This window comes from Pongo pygmaeus, chromosome 11 (genome assembly GCF_028885625.2).
Source record: "Pongo pygmaeus isolate AG05252 chromosome 11, NHGRI_mPonPyg2-v2.0_pri, whole genome shotgun sequence".
NCBI lineage: Eukaryota > Metazoa > Chordata > Mammalia > Primates > Hominidae > Pongo > Pongo pygmaeus.
Genome location: NC_072384.2, coordinates 78,253,317 through 78,276,247, shown reverse-complemented (window position 1 = coordinate 78,276,247; position 22,931 = coordinate 78,253,317). Strand labels below are relative to the sequence as shown.

Below are 22,931 nucleotides of genomic sequence, written 5' to 3'. Positions count from 1 at the left end.
GGTCGTCCTGGCCCTCCAGTGGGACCCATAAAATTTGAATCTGTTTCAGCAGAGCAAATGACACTATCTTGGTTTCCACCTAAAGATGATGGTGGGTCTAAGATTACAAATTATGTAATTGAGAAAAGAGAAGCTAACAGGAAGACATGGGTCCATGTCTCCAGTGAACCTAAAGAATGCACGTACACGATTCCCAAATTGCTAGAAGGCCATGAATATGTATTCCGAATCATGGCCCAGAATAAATATGGCACTGGAGAACCTCTTGACAGTGAACCTGAAACAGCAAGAAACCTCTTCTGTAAGTAGAACATTTTCACGTACAAAGCCATTTTTACTTTTTTTTTTTTAATTTCTTATAATCAACATGATCTTTTTCACAGCTGTCCCTGGAGCACCAGATAAACCAACAGTTAGCAGCGTGACTCGTAACTCCATGACCGTCAACTGGGAAGAGCCAGAATATGATGGAGGCTCTCCTGTGACAGGGTACTGGCTGGAAATGAAAGACACCACTTCAAAGAGATGGAAGAGAGTTAACCGAGATCCTATCAAAGCCATGACTTTGGGTGTTTCTTATAAAGTGACTGGTCTTATTGAAGGTTCCGACTATCAATTCCGGGTATATGCAATCAATGCTGCTGGCGTGGGTCCAGCAAGTCTGCCATCAGACCCAGTGACTGCTAGAGATCCAATTGGTAAACCTTGAAACCATTCCTTTTTTTTAAAATCTTATTTTCCAAAAGTGCCTTGGAAAAGTCAAGAATACTAATGTATACTGGCTCTTTGCAGCCCCTCCTGGTCCTCCATTTCCCAAAGTGACAGATTGGACTAAATCATCTGCAGATCTGGAGTGGTCTCCCCCACTAAAAGATGGTGGATCCAAAGTAACTGGATACATCGTTGAATATAAAGAAGAAGGAAAAGAAGAATGGGAAAAGGTAGGAAGACTTGGCACTAAGGAAATGCACTATGAATAAACTAAAAATGTCATAGTTATTCTCAATCCCTTTAACTTCTGTCTATACTTTTTGGATTAAGAAATCAGGAAAATAGCATAATTTTAACTCATATTCCAAACATCTGTTAATGTCAGAAATCTAATCAAAAGTTAAGTCATGTTATTACTAATCTTTTGGTTATAAACCCTGGAATGTGGAATAAATAAATAAAGGTTTAATCATTTGACAATAATTTTAAAGCATAACTCCTGCCAAGTTATTCCATTCAGTGTTGCCTGTAATATCTGATCCCTAAAACCTAAACCAGCAACAATTTTCCCAGAGTAAACAGTTAAATAGGCTGCTGGTGATGCTTTAGGAAGCCATTAAAGCGAGAAGCTACAAAGAACTATTCTAATTATAAAATGTGTATGATTTCTCCCCAGGGTAAAGATAAAGAAGTGAGAGGAACAAAGCTTGTTGTGACAGGATTAAAGGAAGGAGCATTCTACAAATTTAGAGTTAGAGCAGTCAACATTGCTGGCATTGGAGAACCTGGAGAGGTCACAGATGTCATTGAAATGAAGGACAGACTTGGTAATTATCAATCCTTCTTTTATGCCATCAGTATTTATGTTTCAGATTGAAGGGGAAAAATCACATTTGTAATTTTCAATTGCTTCCAGTTTTACCTGACCTTCAGCTAGATGCCAGTGTCAGAGATAGAATTGTCGTCCATGCTGGAGGGGTGATCCGAATCATTGCCTATGTGTCTGGAAAGCCTCCTCCAACCGTCACCTGGAACATGAATGAAAGAACCTTACCTCAAGAAGCCACCATTGAGACCACAGCCATTAGCTCATCCATGGTCATCAAGAACTGCCAGAGGAGCCATCAAGGTGTCTATTCTCTTCTTGCCAAAAATGAAGCCGGAGAAAGAAAGAAGACAATTATTGTTGATGTATTAGGTAAATACTTTCAATTTATCTGTGCAACTTTTTAAACCAACATTCTTATTATATTTACACAAAGCTATGCTGTATGCTATGTAACAAACATTTTGGAAAATAAGAAAAATCACCCATAATCACGTTGAACATTATTAGAATTTTTAAAAATTTCCTCCTTACTTTTTTATTCTATGTGTATTCTGTATGGTGGGTCTAAGTTTACAAACTATATAATTGAGAAAACAGATGCTAACAAGAAGACATGCATCCATGTTTCCAGTGAACCTAAAGAGTGCATGTACACAATTCTCAAATTGCTAGAAGGCCATGAATATGTATTCTGAATCATGGCCCAGAATAAATATGGCTTTTTTATAGAACTTGCCCCCATAGTGTCTATTATGTTGTTATATAGTTTTCATAGAAGCAACTTTCCTTAAACTGTACATGAATGTTTAACAATTTGCCAGTGCTGACCATTTCACATCATGAGACGCTATCCCTATTGCTAAATTATCATAATAATGCAAAAACCTGTTTGAAGGGTTTCAGTATTCTAATTGAAGAGAAGCATCATAGTTGGTTATCAGTATTGCATTTCTAGTCACTGAATATAGAGTTGAACTCTATGAGGCTTTTTCATGGCTCTCATTGGAGGCTTTAGTCCAGTGATTTGCTCAGAACATGAAGCCTTTCCACTCAGAGCTCTTTCTAGGCATGTCTCTAGGCACAACAATTCTCCAGCCACAGTTTTTATGTGAAAATTGCCAGTTCTTTGTTGAATATAATTAATATAAGAATGGCATAAGGAAAAATATTTGATTAAGCAATAGTCTCACAAACTTTCAGGTTAGTTTCAAGCACCTAAAGCTCTTTTGCCTAATGGCTATTACTTTAATTTCAGAACTGGTACATTTCCATGTTAATTATTTGCAACCTCCTCAAAGTCATTCTGAAATTTGGGGCCTCCTATGCTGCTTGTTGATCCACTGGTCATCCAGAAATAAACCATCTCTCCCTCCTTTTCCCCTGGAGAGGAAACTGGACATAGAACCTGACTATGCCACTCTTACCCATCTCCTGTATCCCTCTGCATGCTTGCCTCCCAGCTCCCGCCTGTCCAACTCACAAATTGCTTTTAAAAAGCATTTTTATTTTCCCTTCAGCCTCTACGAAAACCATGGTAACCAATAACTGTTGCAAACCTACTTCATTTAACAAATATGGGGCTTGATGCTATGGCTCACACCTGTAATCCCCTGACTTTGGGAGGCCAAGGCAGGTGGATCACTTGAGGTCAGGAGTTCGAGACCAGCCTGGCCAACATGGTGAAACCCTGTCTCTACTAAAAATGCAAAAAGTAGCCCAATAATGGTGGCACGTGCCTGTAGTCCCAGCTACTCGGGAGGCTGAGGCAGGAGAATTGCTTGAACCTGGGAAGCAGAGGTTGCAGTGAGCCGAGATCGTGCCACTGAACTCCAGCCTGGGTGACAGAGCGAGACTCCCATCTCAAAAAAAAAAAAAAAAAAAAAAAAGTGCTTGACTGTTTTTGTATTGACTAGATAGCAGGAGGAAAAACTAACTCAATTAGTAGACACAAAACCTTACTTTCTTCATAACAACATTTTTGTCTCCTTTTAAAAAAACAAATGTTGAGCGTTACCTTTCATTGAAGGCAAACAGCTTGAAATATTTTCTTCTTATTTCCAGATGTTCCAGGTCCCGTTGGAACACCATTCCTAGCTCACAACCTAACTAATGAGTCCTGCAAACTGACATGGTTTTCTCCAGAAGATGATGGAGGCTCTCCAATCACCAATTATGTCATTGAAAAGCGTGAATCTGACCGCAGAGCATGGACCCCAGTGACATATACAGTTACCCGACAAAATGCTACTGTCCAGGGTCTCATTCAAGGAAAAGCCTACTTTTTCCGAATTGCGGCTGAAAATAGTATTGGCATGGGTCCATTTGTTGAGACATCAGAGGCACTTGTTATCAGAGAGCCAATAAGTAAGTAAAAAAAAAAAAAATTTATACTTAATCACTTCCTTACTCATTTAGTGCAAGACTATGGTGAAAAAATATGTGTATAAGTGCCATACATTTCATTCACTTGACGAGCAGTTATCACACAACTACTCAGTATCTGATTTGATAGTATTTGGACAGTGATTGTGAAAGAGATTTTACGAATATGTATAATTCATCCAATTTCTTTCTTTGTTTTTTTTTTTTTTCTTTTTGGTTTTGTTTTGACACATAGTCTTATTCTGTTACCGAGGCTGGAGTGTAGTGTCATGATCTTGGCTCACTGCAACCTCCACCTCTGAGGTTCAAGTGATTCTTGTGTCTCAGTCTCCCAAGTAGCTAGGATTACAGACATGCACCACCATGCCCAGCTAATTTTTGTATTTCTAGTAGAGACAGGGTTTTGCCATGTTGGCCAGGCTGGTCTCAAACTCCTGGCCTCAAGTGATCCACCTGCCTCGGCCTCCGAAAGTGCTGGCATTACCACTCCTGGCTCATTTATCAAATTTCTTCCATCTATACCTCACAGATTTTTTTTTAATTTCCCACTTAATGGCATTAATAGAAACTGAATTATTTTCCTACTTCTAAAACTACCAACTCTGAAGACCTTTCCTAAATTATTTTGCCTCAACAAACTCTATTTCCTCATCTGTCAAGTGAAGAAATTCAATTGTATTGGGTCCTTTTTAACTCTAATAGTTTTATGATGAGACCTCTTTTGCTATTTATGGGAGCAGAGAGTTTAATGTTTAAATGCAATCTTCAGAAAAGGAATATTCACTACATCCTACTACATTCTTAATGTGACATTTTTTTCTACCACAATTCCTATACTTATATTCGCAGCTGTACCAGAGCGTCCTGAAGACCTGGAAGTCAAAGAAGTTACTAAAAATACTGTAACTTTGACTTGGAATCCTCCTAAGTATGACGGCGGGTCAGAAATTATTAACTATGTCCTAGAAAGTCGGCTCATTGGAACTGAGAAGTTCCACAAAGTTACAAATGACAACTTGCTTAGCAGAAAATACACTGTTAAAGGCTTAAAAGAAGGTGATACCTATGAGTACCGTGTCAGTGCTGTCAACATTGTTGGACAAGGCAAACCATCATTTTGCACCAAACCAATCACTTGCAAGGATGAGCTGGGTATGTGTCTACTACAATTTATACTTCTGAAACTTGCACATTTGTAGATTTGTAATAAGACATCAATAAAAATGACTTGCCTTTATAATTATAAATTTTAGCACCCCCAACGCTTCACCTCGACTTCAGAGATAAGCTCACGATTCGAGTTGGTGAAGCTTTTGCCCTCACTGGCCGTTACTCAGGCAAACCAAAGCCTAAGGTTTCCTGGTTCAAAGATGAAGCTGATGTGCTGGAAGATGATCGCACTCACATAAAGACTACACCAACAACACTTGCTTTAGAGAAGATCAAGGCCAAACGTTCAGATTCCGGCAAATACTGTGTGGTTGTGGAGAACAGTACAGGCTCTAGGAAAGGTTTCTGTCAAGTTAATGTTGTTGGTAAGTCTTATTTAGTGGAAAGAATAGATCTTCTGTTCTTTCAAAAGCAGAAATGGAAATAACATTTTGTGCCATGATTTTTTTTTTTCTGCAGACCGTCCTGGACCACCAGTAGGACCAGTTAGTTTTGATGAGGTGACCAAAGATTACATGGTTATCTCTTGGAAGCCTCCTTTAGATGATGGAGGCAGTGAAATCACCAATTATATTATTGAGAAGAAGGAAGTGGGTAAAGACGTCTGGATGCCAGTGACATCTGCAAGTGCTAAAACAACATGCAAAGTTTCTAAACTACTTGAAGGAAAAGATTATATTTTCCGGATACATGCTGAAAATCTGTATGGAATAAGTGATCCTCTGGTGTCTGATTCAATGAAAGCCAAAGATCGTTTCAGTATGCATTATGTTTCTTTTTAGTGATTCAATGCTTGATAAAACTAATAGAAAGAAATAAATTTCTAACGCATTTTCCAACATTTGTTATAGGGGTTCCTGATGCACCTGATCAGCCAATTGTTACAGAAGTTACCAAAGACTCTGCATTAGTAACCTGGAACAAGCCACATGATGGAGGAAAACCCATCACAAACTACATCCTGGAAAAGAGAGAAACTATGTCTAAACGATGGGCTAGAGTTACCAAAGATCCTATTCATCCATACACTAAATTTAGGGTTCCTGATCTTCTAGAAGGATGTCAGTATGAATTCCGGGTTTCTGCAGAGAATGAAATTGGTATTGGAGATCCAAGCCCACCATCCAAACCAGTCTTTGCGAAAGATCCAATTGGTATAGTATTAATGGATTTATTCAGTTTTCATGTTATCTAACTTTGTTTTCAGCTATATGCTAATTCGTTTTTTACTTTTATTTTTTAGCTAAACCAAGTCCACCTGTTAATCCTGAAGCAATAGATACAACATGCAATTCAGTCGATCTAACTTGGCAGCCACCACGTCACGATGGTGGGAGCAAGATTCTGGGTTATATTGTTGAGTACCAGAAAGTTGGAGATGAAGAGTGGAGAAGAGCCAATCACATCCCTGAGTCATGTCCTGAAACTAAATATAAAGTCACCGGTCTTCGGGACGGTCAAACCTATAAGTTCAGAGTGTTAGCAGTCAATGAAGCTGGTGAATCAGATCCAGCTCATGTTCCAGAGCCAGTCCTAGTAAAAGACAGACTTGGTGAGTAAAATGCTCTCAGTTGTGTTTGCAAGGAAAATAGATGTCTGATTGTATGTGTTAAATTGTAATCTGCATTATGGATCAAATCTGAGTGTTCTGTTCTCTTTATTCTAGAACCCCCTGAGTTGATTCTTGATGCCAACATGGCAAGAGAACAACACATTAAGGTTGGTGATACTCTAAGACTTAGTGCCATCATCAAAGGAGTGCCATTCCCAAAAGTAACTTGGAAAAAAGAAGACAGAGATGTTCCAACTAAAGCAAGAATTGATGTGACTCCAGTTGGTAGCAAGCTTGAAATTTGTAATGCTGCCCATGAAGATGGTGGAATTTATTCTTTAACAGTGGAGAATCCAGCTGGTTCAAAAACTGTCTCAGTAAAAGTACTTGTATTAGGTAAGAATTTTAATACTTATGCCATTAAAAATAAATTTTGATAATTTTGAGCTCTTATTTGGATAAAATTACTTATAAAACTGTTATTTAACATTTTTTAGATAAACCTGGACCACCTAGAGATCTGGAAGTCAGTGAAATTAGGAAAGACTCTTGTTACCTTACTTGGAAAGAACCACTGGATGATGGTGGTTCTGTTATTACCAATTATGTGGTTGAGAGGAGAGATGTTGCCAGCGCACAGTGGTCACCTCTCTCAGCTACATCAAAGAAAAAGAGTCACTTCGCTAAGCATCTGAATGAAGGCAACCAGTACCTCTTCCGAGTAGCTGCGGAGAACCAGTATGGACGTGGTCCTTTTGTTGAAACACCGAAACCAATCAAGGCTCTGGATCCTCTCCGTAAGTTGCTTTCTCTGAATACAAAACTATTGTTTGACTGTCTTTAAGAATCTTACTTTTTCATCATAACTTCTTCTTTGAAAAGATCCCCCAGGGCCACCCAAGGACCTGCACCATGTAGATGTTGACAAGACTGAAGTCTCCCTAGTCTGGAATAAGCCGGATCGTGATGGTGGTTCTCCAATCACTGGATATTTGGTAGAATATCAAGAAGAAGGCACCCAGGACTGGATTAAATTTAAGACTGTGACAAACTTAGAGTGTGTGGTTACTGGACTACAACAAGGAAAGACCTATAGGTTCCGTGTAAAAGCTGAAAACATTGTGGGTCTTGGTCTCCCTGACACAACTATCCCGATAGAATGTCAAGAAAAACTAGGTAATTTTTGGACTAGCAGTATTATCTTATTTCTTTTTAAAATTATTCATATAGGTGAAAATCAAAATCTAATTTTTTCATGTTTACTTTTCAGTGCCTCCATCCGTGGAGCTAGATGTGAAATTAATTGAAGGTCTTGTGGTAAAGGCCGGAACCACAGTCAGATTCCCTGCTATTATAAGAGGTGTTCCTGTTCCTACTGCGAAGTGGACAACCGATGGGAGTGAGATTAAAACTGATGAGCACTACACAGTTGAAACAGACAACTTCTCATCAGTACTTACCATTAAGAACTGCTTAAGGAGAGACACTGGGGAATATCAAATCACAGTTTCCAATGCAGCTGGTAGCAAAACAGTAGCAGTACATCTTACTGTTCTTGATGTTCCTGGGCCACCAACAGGTCCTATTAATATTCTGGATGTTACTCCTGAACACATGACTATCTCATGGCAGCCACCTAAGGATGATGGAGGAAGCCCTGTGATAAATTATATTGTTGAGAAACAAGATACAAGGAAAGACACGTGGGGTGTTGTCTCTTCAGGAAGCAGTAAGACAAAGCTGAAAATCCCACATCTGCAGAAGGGCTATGAATATGTTTTCCGAGTTAGAGCAGAGAATAAGATAGGTGTTGGTCCTCCCCTTGACTCCACACCTACTGTTGCTAAGCATAAATTTAGTCCTCCATCTCCTCCTGGTAAACCAGTGGTTACTGACATTACTGAAAATGCAGCAACAGTGTCTTGGACCCTGCCAAAATCTGATGGTGGCAGTCCAATAACTGGCTACTATGTGGAACGTCGAGAAGTAACTGGCAAATGGGTGAGGGTCAACAAAACACCTATCGCTGACCTGAAGTTCAGAGTGACTGGACTCTATGAAGGAAATACATATGAGTTTAGAGTTTTTGCTGAAAATCTTGCAGGACTAAGCAACCCATCCCCAAGTTCTGATCCAATAAAAGCTTGCCGGCCCATCAAACCACCTGGACCACCTATTAATCCTAAACTGAAAGACAAGAGCAGAGAAACAGCTGATTTGGTGTGGACAAAGCCTCTCAGTGATGGTGGTAGCCCCATTCTAGGATATGTAGTGGAATGTCAGAAACCTGGCACAGCACAATGGAACAGGATTAATAAAGATGAACTCATTAGGCAATGTGCCTTTAGGGTACCTGGACTAATTGAAGGAAATGAGTACAGATTCCGTATAAAGGCAGCTAATATTGTAGGAGAGGGTGAGCCAAGAGAACTAGCAGAATCTGTGATTGCAAAAGATATCCTTCATCCTCCAGAAGTAGAACTTGATGTTACTTGTCGTGATGTTATTACTGTGAGAGTAGGCCAAACTATCCGCATTCTAGCTCGAGTCAAAGGCAGACCTGAACCAGACATAACTTGGACTAAGGAAGGCAAAGTATTGGTCCGAGAAAAGAGGGTGGACCTTATTCAGGATCTACCTCGTGTTGAGTTACAAATTAAAGAAGCTGTTAGAGCTGATCATGGCAAGTATATCATCTCAGCTAAGAATAGCAGTGGACATGCCCAAGGTTCAGCCATCGTTAACGTCCTTGACAGACCTGGGCCTTGCCAGAATTTGAAGGTTACCAATGTAACCAAAGAGAACTGTACAATTTCTTGGGAAAACCCACTAGATAATGGCGGCTCAGAAATAACAAACTTCATAGTAGAATATCGCAAACCGAACCAGAAAGGCTGGTCAATTGTTGCATCAGATGTCACTAAACGATTAATCAAGGCCAACCTTTTAGCCAACAATGAATACTATTTCCGAGTTTGTGCAGAGAATAAAGTAGGTGTTGGGCCAACCATCGAAACAAAAACTCCCATTCTGGCTATTAACCCTATTGACAGACCAGGTGAGCCTGAAAACCTTCACATTGCAGATAAAGGAAAGACATTTGTCTACCTAAAGTGGCGGAGGCCTGACTATGATGGTGGCAGTCCAAATCTGTCATATCATGTTGAGAGAAGGCTTAAGGGCTCCGATGACTGGGAAAGAGTGCATAAAGGAAGCATTAAAGAAACTCACTACATGGTTGACAGATGTGTTGAAAACCAGATTTATGAGTTCAGAGTGCAAACAAAGAATGAAGGTGGGGAAAGTGACTGGGTGAAGACAGAGGAAGTTGTTGTGAAAGAAGACTTACAAAAACCAGTACTTGATCTGAAATTAAGTGGGGTCCTAACTGTCAAAGCAGGGGACACCATTAGGCTTGAGGCAGGGGTTAGAGGCAAACCATTCCCAGAAGTTGCATGGACCAAGGACAAAGACGCTACAGACTTAACAAGGTCACCAAGGGTCAAGATTGATACCAGTGCTGATTCATCTAAATTTTCTCTTACTAAAGCAAAGCGAAGTGATGGGGGTAAATATGTAGTTACGGCAACTAACACGGCTGGCAGTTTTGTGGCCTATGCCACTGTCAACGTTTTAGATAAGCCTGGTCCTGTGAGAAATCTGAAAATTGTTGATGTGTCCAGTGATAGGTGTACTGTTCGCTGGGATCCACCAGAAGATGATGGTGGCTGTGAAATCCAAAATTATATTCTAGAAAAATGTGAGACAAAGCGAATGGTTTGGTCTACCTATTCTGCTACTGTCTTGACACCTGGTACTACAGTAACACGTCTCATAGAAGGAAATGAATATATTTTCAGAGTCCGTGCAGAAAATAAAATAGGCACAGGGCCTCCAACAGAAAGTAAACCAGTCATAGCCAAAACCAAGTATGATAAACCTGGTCGCCCTGATCCCCCAGAAGTCACTAAAGTAAGCAAAGAAGAGATGACTGTGGTTTGGAATCCACCTGAATATGATGGTGGAAAGTCTATAACTGGATACTTTTTGGAGAAAAAGGAAAAGCATTCAACACGATGGGTCCCTGTCAACAAGAGTGCAATCCCTGAGAGACGTATGAAAGTACAGAATCTCCTCCCAGACCATGAATATCAGTTCCGTGTCAAGGCAGAAAATGAAATTGGAATTGGAGAACCAAGCTTGCCTTCAAGACCGGTGGTGGCAAAAGACCCCATAGGTAGGATGTCCTTGTTTTTTCTGATACTACATCAACTCTTAATCTCAAGCACAGAAGTATTCGATAAATAATGTAACATCTAAATCCATAACATCAAAACTGTATTTAGCAAATATTTTTCCAAATAGACCTTTTACCAAAATACCTAAAAGGTACAAACAATAGTAGATTCTCATTTTTATGAAGGAAACTAAAGAGGACACTAATTGAAAAATTGGATGACCTATATTTGATTAACTGAGAATAGGCTATATAAAATTACACATTGAAGTATCACTAGTAGTAGTTAACCATATGTATATTTATTCTTATATTTTATTTTCAGAGCCACCTGGTCCACCAACCAATTTCAGAGTGGTTGATACAACCAAACATTCCATAACTCTTGGGTGGGGAAAACCAGTCTATGATGGTGGTGCACCGATCATTGGATATGTTGTGGAAATGAGACCAAAAATAGCAGATGCGTCTCCTGATGAAGGCTGGAAACGGTGTAATGCTGCAGCACAGCTTGTACGCAAGGAATTCACTGTTACCAGCTTGGATGAAAACCAGGAATACGAGTTCAGGGTGTGTGCCCAAAACCAAGTTGGTATTGGACGCCCTGCAGAGCTAAAGGAAGCTATCAAACCTAAAGAAATACTAGGTAAGTCCTTCCTTTAGCATGTGATTCATTCACACTTAATTTCTTGTGATTTCTCCACATCCTGAAAAATCAATTAATGACCTTAATGTCATTTGCAGAACCTCCGGAGATTGATTTGGATGCCAGCATGAGAAAACTGGTCATAGTGAGAGCAGGATGCCCTATTCGTCTCTTTGCTATAGTGAGAGGACGACCAGCCCCTAAAGTCACTTGGCGAAAAGTGGGCATTGATAATGTGGTCAGAAAAGGACAAGTTGATCTGGTTGACACTATGGCCTTCCTTGTCATCCCCAATTCTACCCGCGATGACTCAGGAAAATATTCCTTAACACTTGTGAACCCAGCAGGAGAAAAGGCTGTATTCGTAAATGTCAGAGTATTAGGTGGGTTACTAAAATGCTTCTCCCTTCCACTTCGAAAATGAATTTGTTAATAGGGATGCTGAGGAGACATGTATATCTGATTTTATGATTCTTTACAGACACTCCTGGACCTGTGTCTGATTTAAAAGTTTCAGATGTCACTAAAACATCATGCCATGTGTCCTGGGCCCCTCCTGAAAACGACGGTGGGAGCCAAGTGACACATTATATCGTGGAGAAACGTGAGGCAGACAGAAAGACATGGTCAACCGTTACCCCAGAAGTTAAGAAAACAAGCTTCCACGTAACCAATCTTGTCCCTGGGAATGAGTATTACTTCAGAGTAACTGCTGTCAACGAATATGGCCCTGGCGTCCCAACAGAAGTCCCAAAACCAGTGCTTGCATCAGATCCTCTAAGTAAGTATTATGCTTTCTTCCTCCTTTTAACTCCAGTCTCCTATTTTAGCTAGGTCAAGATGCTAATACCATTTTAATCCACTTCTGAAAGATTTCATTTGTAGAGACCCAAATAGTGTAATAAATATCTATCTCACTCATGAAACACTTTTTTGATCTGTCTCATCTTATATGTTTTACTTTTAATGTACTGAACTACAGGTTCTATGTACATTGGAGCAAATGGCATATTAAAACTCTTATGTACATTAACAAAGGGGATTTGATTAGGTTACCTAGGTAATCTTCTAAATTATGTTTTTCTTCTAGGTGAGCCAGATCCCCCAAGGAAATTAGAAGTGACTGAAATGACAAAGAACAGTGCCACCTTAGCCTGGTTACCTCCCCTACGTGATGGAGGTGCTAAAATCGATGGCTACATCATTAGTTACAGAGAAGAAGAGCAGCCTGCAGATCGCTGGACAGAGTACTCAGTGGTAAAAGATCTCAGCCTTGTTGTCACTGGCCTAAAGGAAGGAAAGAAATACAAATTTAGAGTAGCGGCCAGAAATGCTGTTGGAGTCAGTTTGCCAAGAGAAGCTGAAGGAGTGTATGAAGCCAAAGAACAACTGTGTAAGTAGTCGTTGCTTCATTTATGTCATGTGGTAAGTTTATTAGAATTTGTTTTATATATAGACATTTCTCCCTGAGGAATCTAACTCTAGAAATACTTGAAAAACAATAGAGAACAGTGGCTTTCAAACACGTGAGCGGGCCAAAAACACACAGTAAATAAACTTACACAAACACATATATAACTAAAAAACATTTCCTGAAACAATACCCATTCATTATCATGTGCATTCTTATGTTTTCTACACTATTCTGTGTTTTTAAAAATATTGGCTGTACAACAAACATAAGAAAAAAAGCTCATCATCACTGGTCATTAGAGAAATGCAAATCAAAACCACAATGAGATACTATCTCACACCAGTTAGAATGGTGATCATTAAAAAGTCAGGAAACAACAGGTGCTGGAGAGGATGTGGAGAAATAGGAAAGCTTTTACACTGTTGGTGGGAGTGTAAATTAGTTCAACCATTATGGAAGACAGTGTGGTGATTCCTCAAGGATCTAGAACCAGAAATACCATTTGACCCAGCAATCTCATTACTGGGTATATACCCAAAGGATTATAACTCATTCTACTATAAAGGCACATGCACATGTATGTTTATTGTGGCACTGTTCACAATAGCAAAGACTTGGAACCAACCCAAATGCCCATCAGTGATAGACTGGATAAAGAAAATGTGGCACCACATTTACACCACAGAATACTACGCAGCCATAAAAAAGGATGAGTTCATGTCCTTTGCAGGGACATGGATGAAGCTGGAAACCATCATTCTCAGCAAACTAACACAAGAAGAGAAAACCAAACACCACATGTTCTTACTCATAAGTGGGAGCTGAACAATGAAAACACATGGACACAGGGAGGGGAGCATCACACACTGGGGCCTGTCAGGGGGCTGGGGGGCTAGGGGAGGGATAGCATTAGGAGAAATACCTAATGTAGATGATATGTTGATGGGTGCAGCAAATCACCATGGCACGTGTATACCTATGTAACAAGCCTGCACATTCTGCACATGTATCCCAGAACTTAAAGTATATATTAAAAAAAACATTGGTACCATACAAGCATTAATTTGCACCAGTATAGTTCTTCACCAGAAGAAACTTAACCACCTTCCCAAAATTAATATCTTTTCATTTTACTTTCAGTGCCACCAAAGATCCTTATGCCAGAGCAAATTACTATCAAAGCTGGGAAAAAACTCCGAATTGAAGCCCATGTGTATGGAAAGCCTCATCCCACCTGTAAATGGAAAAAAGGAGAAGATGAAGTTGTCACATCCAGCCACCTGGCAGTGCATAAAGCAGACAGCTCTTCAATTCTGATCATAAAAGATGTGACTAGGAAAGACAGTGGTTACTACAGCCTTACAGCAGAGAACAGTTCTGGGACAGACACTCAGAAAATCAAAGTTGTAGTCATGGGTAAGTTAAGTATTAGACAAACGGCCATCTAAATATGAAGCTCAGAAACATTTGTATGCATCAAATCCTTGTTCTTACATTTCTTTCCTCTTGGTTCATGCAGATGCCCCCGGCCCCCCTCAGCCTCCATTTGACATTTCTGATATAGACGCTGATGCTTGCTCCCTGTCATGGCACATCCCTCTGGAGGACGGAGGCAGTAACATCACCAATTATATAGTGGAGAAGTGTGATGTAAGCCGAGGTGACTGGGTCACGGCTCTAGCTTCAGTCACAAAAACTTCCTGCAGGGTTGGAAAGCTCATCCCAGGCCAGGAGTACATCTTCCGGGTCCGTGCTGAAAACCGATTTGGCATTTCAGAGCCTCTCACATCTCCAAAGATGGTTGCGCAGTTCCCATTTGGTATGTTTTTGTGAAGGAGAAAAAAAGTTATGTTTTCTTTCTAGTTTGTTACTTAATGTAGAAACTGACATTTTCCTTGTCTTCATCTCCAGGTGTTCCTAGTGAACCAAAGAATGCACGAGTCACCAAAGTCAACAAGGACTGCATTTTTGTTGCTTGGGACAGACCAGACAGTGATGGAGGGAGCCCCATTATTGGTTATCTAATTGAACGCAAGGAAAGAAACAGTTTGCTGTGGGTGAAAGCCAATGAAACTCTTGTCCGGTCAACTGAATATCCTTGTGCTGGCCTTGTAGAAGGTCTGGAGTATTCATTCAGAATCTATGCCCTAAACAAAGCTGGATCCAGCCCACCCAGTAAACCCACAGAATATGTAACTGCAAGAATGCCAGTTGGTAAGTTTTGGGATTTTTTTATTGTTGTTGTTGTTGTTGTTGTTTTAGTGTTATGGAGGCACATTTAAATCTCGGAGTCTAAGATTTGGACTCCAAGACATAGACAGTAGTAGAGATCTGAAGATTACAACTCCCATTTAAGAATATGTTCTATCTCTTACAATGAAGATGACATATTAAAAAAAGAAAAGGACATATAATTTCCTTTAAAGCATACAGCAAGGACTCAAAAGTGCATACTAGTTGGACGGTTATTAAAATGGGATAATTGTCATTGTGTTGAGCTTGTTACTTAGCAGCAGGGATGATAATGTGAAATATGGAAGTTTAAACTTCTGTTGGTAAGATAAATGGTGAGTGTACCTCTTTTTGTTTTAGATCCTCCTGGGAAACCTGAAGCTATTGATGTCACCAAGAGTACTGTATCTCTGATCTGGGCTCGTCCAAAGCATGATGGAGGCAGTAAAATTATTGGCTATTTCGTAGAAGCTTGCAAACTTCCTGGTGATAAATGGGTACGGTGCAATACTGCACCTCACCAGATTCCCCAGGAAGAGTACACAGCTACTGGCCTAGAAGAGAAAGCTCAGTATCAATTTAGAGCTATTGCCAGGACTGCGGTAAACATTAGCCCACCTTCTGAACCTTCTGATCCAGTGACTATCCTCGCAGAAAATGGTAAGATTCTGCTGAGTATTATAGGCAAAGATGTAACAGCATTCATGATGGTCATTTTTCCTAATAAAAAATTAAATATACACCTAAGGAAAAAAGGAAAATTAAAATGATGTTTTGTATATAGACACAAACATTATGATTATGGAGAATCATAATAACATGGTAAACTAAAAAGCAGGATACACAACTGTGGCAACTATATAATTTCAATAGTTATTCAATAATGCAGTTATTATTTGTCTATTAAAAATAAACAAAATGAAATAACACTAAAATTCCATTCTTGAAAGAGGCAGCATATGAATTTCCCACTATTATTAATAAGGATTACATAATATGGCTTTGCATATATTAAAGTCCTTTATCTTATTTCCTTCCAGTCCCTCCCAGGATAGATCTGAGTGTGGCTATGAAATCTTTGCTTACTGTGAAAGCTGGAACTAATGTCTGCTTGGATGCTACTGTTTTTGGTAAACCAATGCCAACGGTTTCTTGGAAGAAAGATGGCACACTGCTAAAACCAGCAGAAGGCATAAAGATGGCCATGCAGCGGAATCTGTGCACCTTGGAGCTATTCAGCGTGAACCGGAAGGACTCAGGAGACTATACCATTACTGCTGAAAATTCAAGTGGTTCTAAATCAGCCACCATTAAACTTAAAGTGTTAGGTAACTAATAAACTTCATTGGAATCCCATATTTTACTTTGGATAATGGGATGTAAATAGGATTTACAAAATAATGTGGGAGAAGACATACATATTCTAATGTATATTTCCTATGCACAGAATTATTCTTATGATAGAACCATGTTTTAGAGTTAAAAAGAGCTTTAGAAATCACATATTTCAATTACCTAATTTTACAAATGAAGAAACTAAGATTCTAAAAAATTAACTAACCTCCTAGGTCATATAGGAAATTGGCAATAGAAAGACTGCAGCCCAGGTCTCCAGACCTCTACTCTATACTCATTCCCCATTCCACATATTTTAGTGAAATACTTCACTCTTCTTCCTTATTCTTTCAGATAAACCTGGTCCTCCAGCATCTGTTAAAATCAACAAAATGTATTCAGATCGTGCAATGCTTTCTTGGGAACCGCCTCTTGAAGATGGAGGCTCAGAAATCACCAACTATATTGTTGACAAACGTGAAACAAGCAGGCCCAACTGGGCTCAAGTCTCTGCAACTGTGCCTATCACCAGCTGCAGCGTGGAGAAACTTATAGAGGGCCATGAGTATCAGTTCCGTATTTGTGCTGAAAATAAATATGGAGTAGGCGATCCAGTCTTCACTGAACCAGCAATTGCCAAAAACCCATACGGTAGGAACATTTCCCGGTGGTTTTTCATTTGATTTTTTAAATATTACCTTTTAGCCTGGGAAATTAACTTTTCAATCAATTTCTGCAGACCCACCAGGACGCTGTGATCCTCCTGTTATTAGCAACATAACCAAAGATCACATGACAGTCAGCTGGAAGCCACCAGCAGATGATGGCGGCTCACCCATCACTGGCTATTTGCTTGAAAAGCGGGAAACCCAGGCAGTTAACTGGACTAAGGTCAACAGAAAACCTATTATAGAAAGAACATTAAAAGCAACAGGTCTTCAAGAAGGTACCGAATATGAGTTCCGTGTTACAGCTATAAATAAAGCTGGACCAGGCAAACCCAGTGACGCATCCAAGGCCGCTTATGCTCGGGACCCACAGTGTAAGTGTTCATGAACGAGTTCCACATCCTGTGTTAAAAGCAGCATTAAACACCCAGGAAGGAGGTTTTAATGAAAATTTCCTATCATTATTTATTCTCAGATCCTCCTGGCCCACCGGCTTTCCCTAAAGTATATGATACAACTCGTAGCTCCGTGAGTCTATCTTGGGGCAAGCCAGCCTATGACGGCGGCAGCCCTATCATTGGTTATCTCGTTGAAGTAAAACGGGCTGACTCCGATAACTGGGTGAGGTGCAACTTACCACAGAATCTACAGAAAACCCGCTTTGAGGTTACTGGCCTGATGGAAGACACACAATATCAATTCCGTGTGTATGCCGTTAATAAGATTGGATACAGTGACCCCAGTGATGTGCCAGATAAACACTATCCCAAGGACATCTTAAGTAAGTATTACCAGGGGGAATACATAAGGCTTTTCTTATTAATCACATTCTAAGAGGGAGAATAGAACTCCCTTAGGTAGATTAATTTATTAACAAGGTGTAGAGTTGGTAACTCCAAGAGTACTTTTTAGGAGAGCTGGGTGGGTACTTTACGATATTGTGGAACAGGCAAATCAAATGCACATGATTTGTGGTTTTGAAAAGCTTTTCATATATATAAGAATTTCATGTCTTCAAAAGACATGAAATGAGAGAATTTTATTGGAATGTAAGAATTTTATTTTAGGAATAAAGAGGCCTTTTAACTAAGTAGTGAGCTATTTATTATTCTTAGGGTTTCTGTTTTCCAATCCACCATCTCCCTAAGTATGTGATTGGTGGGCTCTCCATCTTAATTTCCCTTCTTCTTATTTCTTCTATTTGCTTATTCTCCATGATAATTTCCCCTTTATTTGAATTACTTGATATTATATGTCACCCTCCAGGTACTTTTCTTCCTACTATGAAATAATAAAGAGAGCTAGAATATGTGGCAGAATACCTTCATGGAATATAGAAAGGAAAAAACAAGAATGAAAGGGAGCCAAAAATCAATCGTCTACTTTCCTTTTAATAAATGTAGCATTTCAGAGTACATAAGGCTCATGAAAGAGGAGGTACAGATCCTCCGGGGTGAAAACCTGGTTAAGCCTAAAGCATAGTGGAAAATGTAAAGATCAACAATTAGTACAGAACAGAAAAATGGTTTTGAGGATTGTATTAAGGAAGTTTTAAAGAACAAGAAATCAGCTCTAGAAAATAAATGCATTTTAGGAGTGATAAGGCCAGTCCCTGGAAATACATTTGACTATTAAATTTTTATTTAACTTCTTCACTCAAAATTAAACAGTTCCACCTGAGGGAGAACTTGATGCGGACTTAAGGAAGACACTCATATTACGTGCTGGAGTTACCATGAGACTATATGTACCAGTAAAAGGACGCCCACCTCCAAAGATTACTTGGTCTAAACCAAATGTCAATCTGAGAGACAGGATTGGACTGGACATAAAGTCAACTGACTTTGACACTTTCTTGCGCTGTGAAAATGTGAACAAATATGATGCAGGAAAATATATCTTAACCCTGGAGAACAGCTGTGGTAAAAAGGAATATGCCATTGTTGTGAAAGTGCTTGGTAAGTCTATTTCAAAAAAGAATCATATATATTTTAAAATAGCTTATGTATTTTTTACACATTCATTTCTTATTTACCTACTATTTATCCAGATACTCCTGGGCCACCTGTCAATGTGACTGTTAAGGAAATATCCAAAGACTCTGCTTATGTTACCTGGGAGCCTCCCATTATTGATGGTGGAAGCCCCATCATAAACTATGTGGTACAAAAACGTGATGCAGAGAGGAAATCCTGGTCTACAGTGACAACTGAGTGCTCCAAAACAAGTTTCAGAGTACCTAATTTGGAGGAGGGAAAATCCTACTTCTTCCGAGTGTTTGCTGAAAATGAGTATGGCATTGGTGATCCCGGTGAAACTCGTGATGCTGTCAAAGCTTCCCGTAAGCAAATGAACCATCATCCCATCATTTTGAGTTACATCCTTCCTTTGTTATATGGTGCTTACACTTATCATTTCTCCTTTGCTTTAGAAACTCCTGGACCAGTTGTGGACCTGAAAGTGAGGTCTGTAACTAAGTCATCTTGTAGCATTGGCTGGAAAAAGCCTCATAGTGATGGTGGAAGTCGGATTATTGGATATGTAGTTGATTTCCTGACTGAAGAAAATAAGTGGCAACGAGTTATGAAATCTTTAAGCCTACAGTACTCTGCAAAAGATTTGACTGAAGGGAAGGAATATACCTTCAGAGTGAGTGCTGAGAATGAAAATGGAGAAGGAACCCCAAGCGAAATCACTGTTGTGGCAAGGGATGATGTTGGTAAGGCTCTATCCACACATCTTCATTTTTCCTTTATTGTCGTCGAAAATGCACTCTTGTGTCCTACTCACTAGCTTATCTAAAAATCCGTTAAAAGCTAGAACTATGTGAAAAAGTTAATTTCCTGGCCTTAAAAATAACAGTCATTTATCTCTGCTATTTTACAGTGGCTCCTGATCTTGACTTAAAGGGTCTACCTGATTTGTGCTACTTGGCTAAAGAAAACAGCAACTTCCGGCTTAAGATCCCCATAAAAGGCAAGCCAGCTCCATCAGTCTCCTGGAAGAAAGGAGAAGATCCTCTAGCAACTGACACTAGAGTCAGTGTTGAGTCATCTGCAGTTAACACAACTCTTATAGTGTACGATTGCCAAAAATCTGATGCTGGAAAATACACAATCACACTTAAGAATGTTGCTGGCACCAAGGAAGGAACTATCTCCATAAAGGTTGTTGGCAAGCCTGGCATCCCTACTGGACCAATCAAATTTGATGAAGTCACAGCAGAAGCCATGACCTTAAAGTGGGCTCCTCCAAAGGATGATGGAGGTTCTGAAATCACCAACTATATCCTAGAGAAGAGGGATTCTGTGAACAACAAGTGGGTGACGTGCGCCTCGGCTGTCCAGAAAACCACCTTTAGAGTAACCAGACTTCATGAGGGCATGGAATACACCTTCAGGGTCAGTGCCGAAAATAAATACGGTGTGGGGGAAGGCCTGAAATCGGAGCCAATTGTTGCAAGACATCCATTTGGTAAGTGTCTTAAATTCAGAAGATGTAAAGCGAAACACGGTTTTGAGGAGGCTTATTATAAATCCTGCATTATCTACTTTTTTCTAGATGTGCCTGATGCTCCCCCACCTCCCAATATTGTGGATGTCAGACACGATTCAGTATCTCTAACTTGGACTGACCCCAAGAAAACTGGTGGCTCTCCAATTACAGGTATTTTGTTTGTTCTTATCCTACAGCTTTTACATCAAGATTCCTCACAAATATTTCCCTGAGAACAGTTGAATATGTGCTTATCGATAACATTATCTGCTTATATAGAAATGTGTTTTTCTTTCAGTACATATGGTTAATGTTTAATTTTATTGAAAATCTCCTAATGTAATAGTTAATAAAGTATTTCTTAATTATAATATCTATTTTTGTAAGTTAAAATTGTTCACCAAAAAAGACAACAACTATGCATATTCCAAGAAGAAAAAAAATGGCACTATGCTTGGGTAATAAAAGTATAGATACTAGCAAGAATTATTACTTGTTCAATATATATGGATATGTATAAATAATTTGGGCAACACATACATATTGTAAAATCAAGCTGCATTTATACTTGATACATCCCTGGGTCTTTTGTAGGGTATCATCTCGAGTTCAAGGAAAGAAACAGCCTTTTGTGGAAGAGAGCTAACAAGACTCCGATAAGGATGAGAGACTTTAAAGTGACAGGATTAACTGAAGGTCTTGAATATGAATTCCGAGTTATGGCAATCAATTTAGCAGGTGTGGGCAAGCCAAGCCTACCATCAGAGCCTGTCGTGGCACTGGACCCGATTGGTAAGTCATTATATGAAGAAAAACCCAGGTGCATGTTTTACATGAAGAAAACTAGTATTTGTTTGACTGGTTTTGTTTTTATGTTTTAGATCCTCCTGGGAAACCTGAGGTTATTAATGTAACAAGGAATTCAGTGACTCTCATTTGGACTGAACCTAAATATGACGGTGGTCATAAGTTAACTGGATATATAGTGGAGAAGCGAGATCTACCTTCGAAGTCTTGGATGAAAGCCAACCATGTTAATGTCCCAGAATGTGCTTTTACTGTAACTGACCTTGTTGAGGGTGGAAAATATGAATTCAGAATTAGAGCAAAGAATACAGCAGGTGCTATCAGTGCTCCATCAGAAAGTACAGACACCATTATTTGCAAGGATGAATATGGTAGGTCCATTTTACTTTTTATGTACCTTTTTTTTTAAGGCAAATTAAGCCTCCTTCCTTTTCTGATTAAAATGTATTTTTTTCTTTGCAGAGGCACCAACAATTGTCCTTGATCCCACAATAAAAGATGGGCTAACAATTAAAGCAGGGGATACCATTGTTTTGAATGCCATTAGCATTCTTGGCAAACCCCTTCCAAAATCAAGTTGGTCCAAGGCAGGAAAAGATATTAGACCAACAGATATCACTCAGATAACTTCAACCCCAACATCTTCCATGCTTACTATCAAGTATGCCACTAGAAAAGATGCCGGTGAATACACCATCACTGCTACCAATCCTTTTGGCACGAAGGAGGAACATGTGAAGGTAACAGTCCTTGATGTACCTGGTCCCCCAGGTCCTATTGAAATCAGTAATGTTTCTGCTGAAAAAGCAACACTTACATGGACACCTCCCTTGGAAGATGGCGGCTCACCAATTAAGTCCTATATACTTGAAAAGAGAGAAACCAGCCGACTTTTGTGGACAGTGGTTTCTGAAGATATTCAGTCTTGCAGGCATGTGGCAACCAAACTTATCCAAGGAAATGAGTACATCTTCCGGGTCTCAGCTGTAAACCACTATGGCAAAGGAGAACCTATACAGTCTGAACCTGTCAAAATGGTAGACAGATTTGGTATGTAGAGCATGTGAAGGAATTGACATGGAAACATTTATAGCAGAGTTTACAAAATCATGGATTTCTAATAAATTTGCTTCCTTTTCAGGTCCCCCTGGCCCTCCTGAAAAACCAGAGGTATCAAATGTCACTAAGAACACTGCCACTGTCAGCTGGAAAAGGCCAGTGGATGATGGTGGCAGCGAAATTACAGGATATCATGTAGAAAGGAGAGAAAAGAAAAGCCTGCGATGGGTGAGAGCAATAAAAACACCAGTTTCCGATCTCAGATGCAAAGTAACAGGACTGCAAGAAGGAAGCACCTACGAATTCCGTGTCAGTGCAGAAAACAGAGCAGGAATTGGTCCACCCAGTGAGGCTTCAAATTCTGTTCTGATGAAAGATGCAGCATGTTAGTATT

The 22,931-nt window shown here is 39.6% G+C and overlaps 1 protein-coding gene across 1 annotated transcript in view; it reads left to right on the top strand.

Moving 5' to 3' along the window:
• The window catches only part of TTN (titin), a 280,445-nt gene that overhangs the window by 206,910 nt on the left and 50,604 nt on the right, over positions 1 to 22,931 (top strand). Inside the window, exons 288-323 of the mRNA XM_054479293.2 lie at positions 2 to 301; positions 384 to 698; positions 793 to 941; positions 1,388 to 1,538; positions 1,628 to 1,909; positions 3,602 to 3,904; positions 4,772 to 5,074; positions 5,176 to 5,457; positions 5,552 to 5,851; positions 5,944 to 6,246; positions 6,336 to 6,644; positions 6,759 to 7,040; positions 7,142 to 7,441; positions 7,527 to 7,820; positions 7,915 to 10,881; positions 11,207 to 11,527; positions 11,626 to 11,910; positions 12,009 to 12,308; positions 12,618 to 12,920; positions 14,082 to 14,357; positions 14,461 to 14,760; positions 14,853 to 15,155; positions 15,534 to 15,833; positions 16,214 to 16,501; positions 16,863 to 17,159; positions 17,248 to 17,550; positions 17,652 to 17,957; positions 18,847 to 19,134; positions 19,227 to 19,517; positions 19,608 to 19,895; positions 20,063 to 20,650; positions 20,738 to 20,842; positions 21,266 to 21,463; positions 21,553 to 21,849; positions 21,941 to 22,528; positions 22,620 to 22,922. Coding sequence (XP_054335268.1) covers positions 2 to 301; positions 384 to 698; positions 793 to 941; positions 1,388 to 1,538; positions 1,628 to 1,909; positions 3,602 to 3,904; positions 4,772 to 5,074; positions 5,176 to 5,457; positions 5,552 to 5,851; positions 5,944 to 6,246; positions 6,336 to 6,644; positions 6,759 to 7,040; positions 7,142 to 7,441; positions 7,527 to 7,820; positions 7,915 to 10,881; positions 11,207 to 11,527; positions 11,626 to 11,910; positions 12,009 to 12,308; positions 12,618 to 12,920; positions 14,082 to 14,357; positions 14,461 to 14,760; positions 14,853 to 15,155; positions 15,534 to 15,833; positions 16,214 to 16,501; positions 16,863 to 17,159; positions 17,248 to 17,550; positions 17,652 to 17,957; positions 18,847 to 19,134; positions 19,227 to 19,517; positions 19,608 to 19,895; positions 20,063 to 20,650; positions 20,738 to 20,842; positions 21,266 to 21,463; positions 21,553 to 21,849; positions 21,941 to 22,528; positions 22,620 to 22,922 — 13,368 coding nt within the window. The remainder of the gene's footprint in view (position 1; positions 302 to 383; positions 699 to 792; positions 942 to 1,387; positions 1,539 to 1,627; positions 1,910 to 3,601; positions 3,905 to 4,771; positions 5,075 to 5,175; positions 5,458 to 5,551; positions 5,852 to 5,943; positions 6,247 to 6,335; positions 6,645 to 6,758; positions 7,041 to 7,141; positions 7,442 to 7,526; positions 7,821 to 7,914; positions 10,882 to 11,206; positions 11,528 to 11,625; positions 11,911 to 12,008; positions 12,309 to 12,617; positions 12,921 to 14,081; positions 14,358 to 14,460; positions 14,761 to 14,852; positions 15,156 to 15,533; positions 15,834 to 16,213; positions 16,502 to 16,862; positions 17,160 to 17,247; positions 17,551 to 17,651; positions 17,958 to 18,846; positions 19,135 to 19,226; positions 19,518 to 19,607; positions 19,896 to 20,062; positions 20,651 to 20,737; positions 20,843 to 21,265; positions 21,464 to 21,552; positions 21,850 to 21,940; positions 22,529 to 22,619; positions 22,923 to 22,931) is intronic.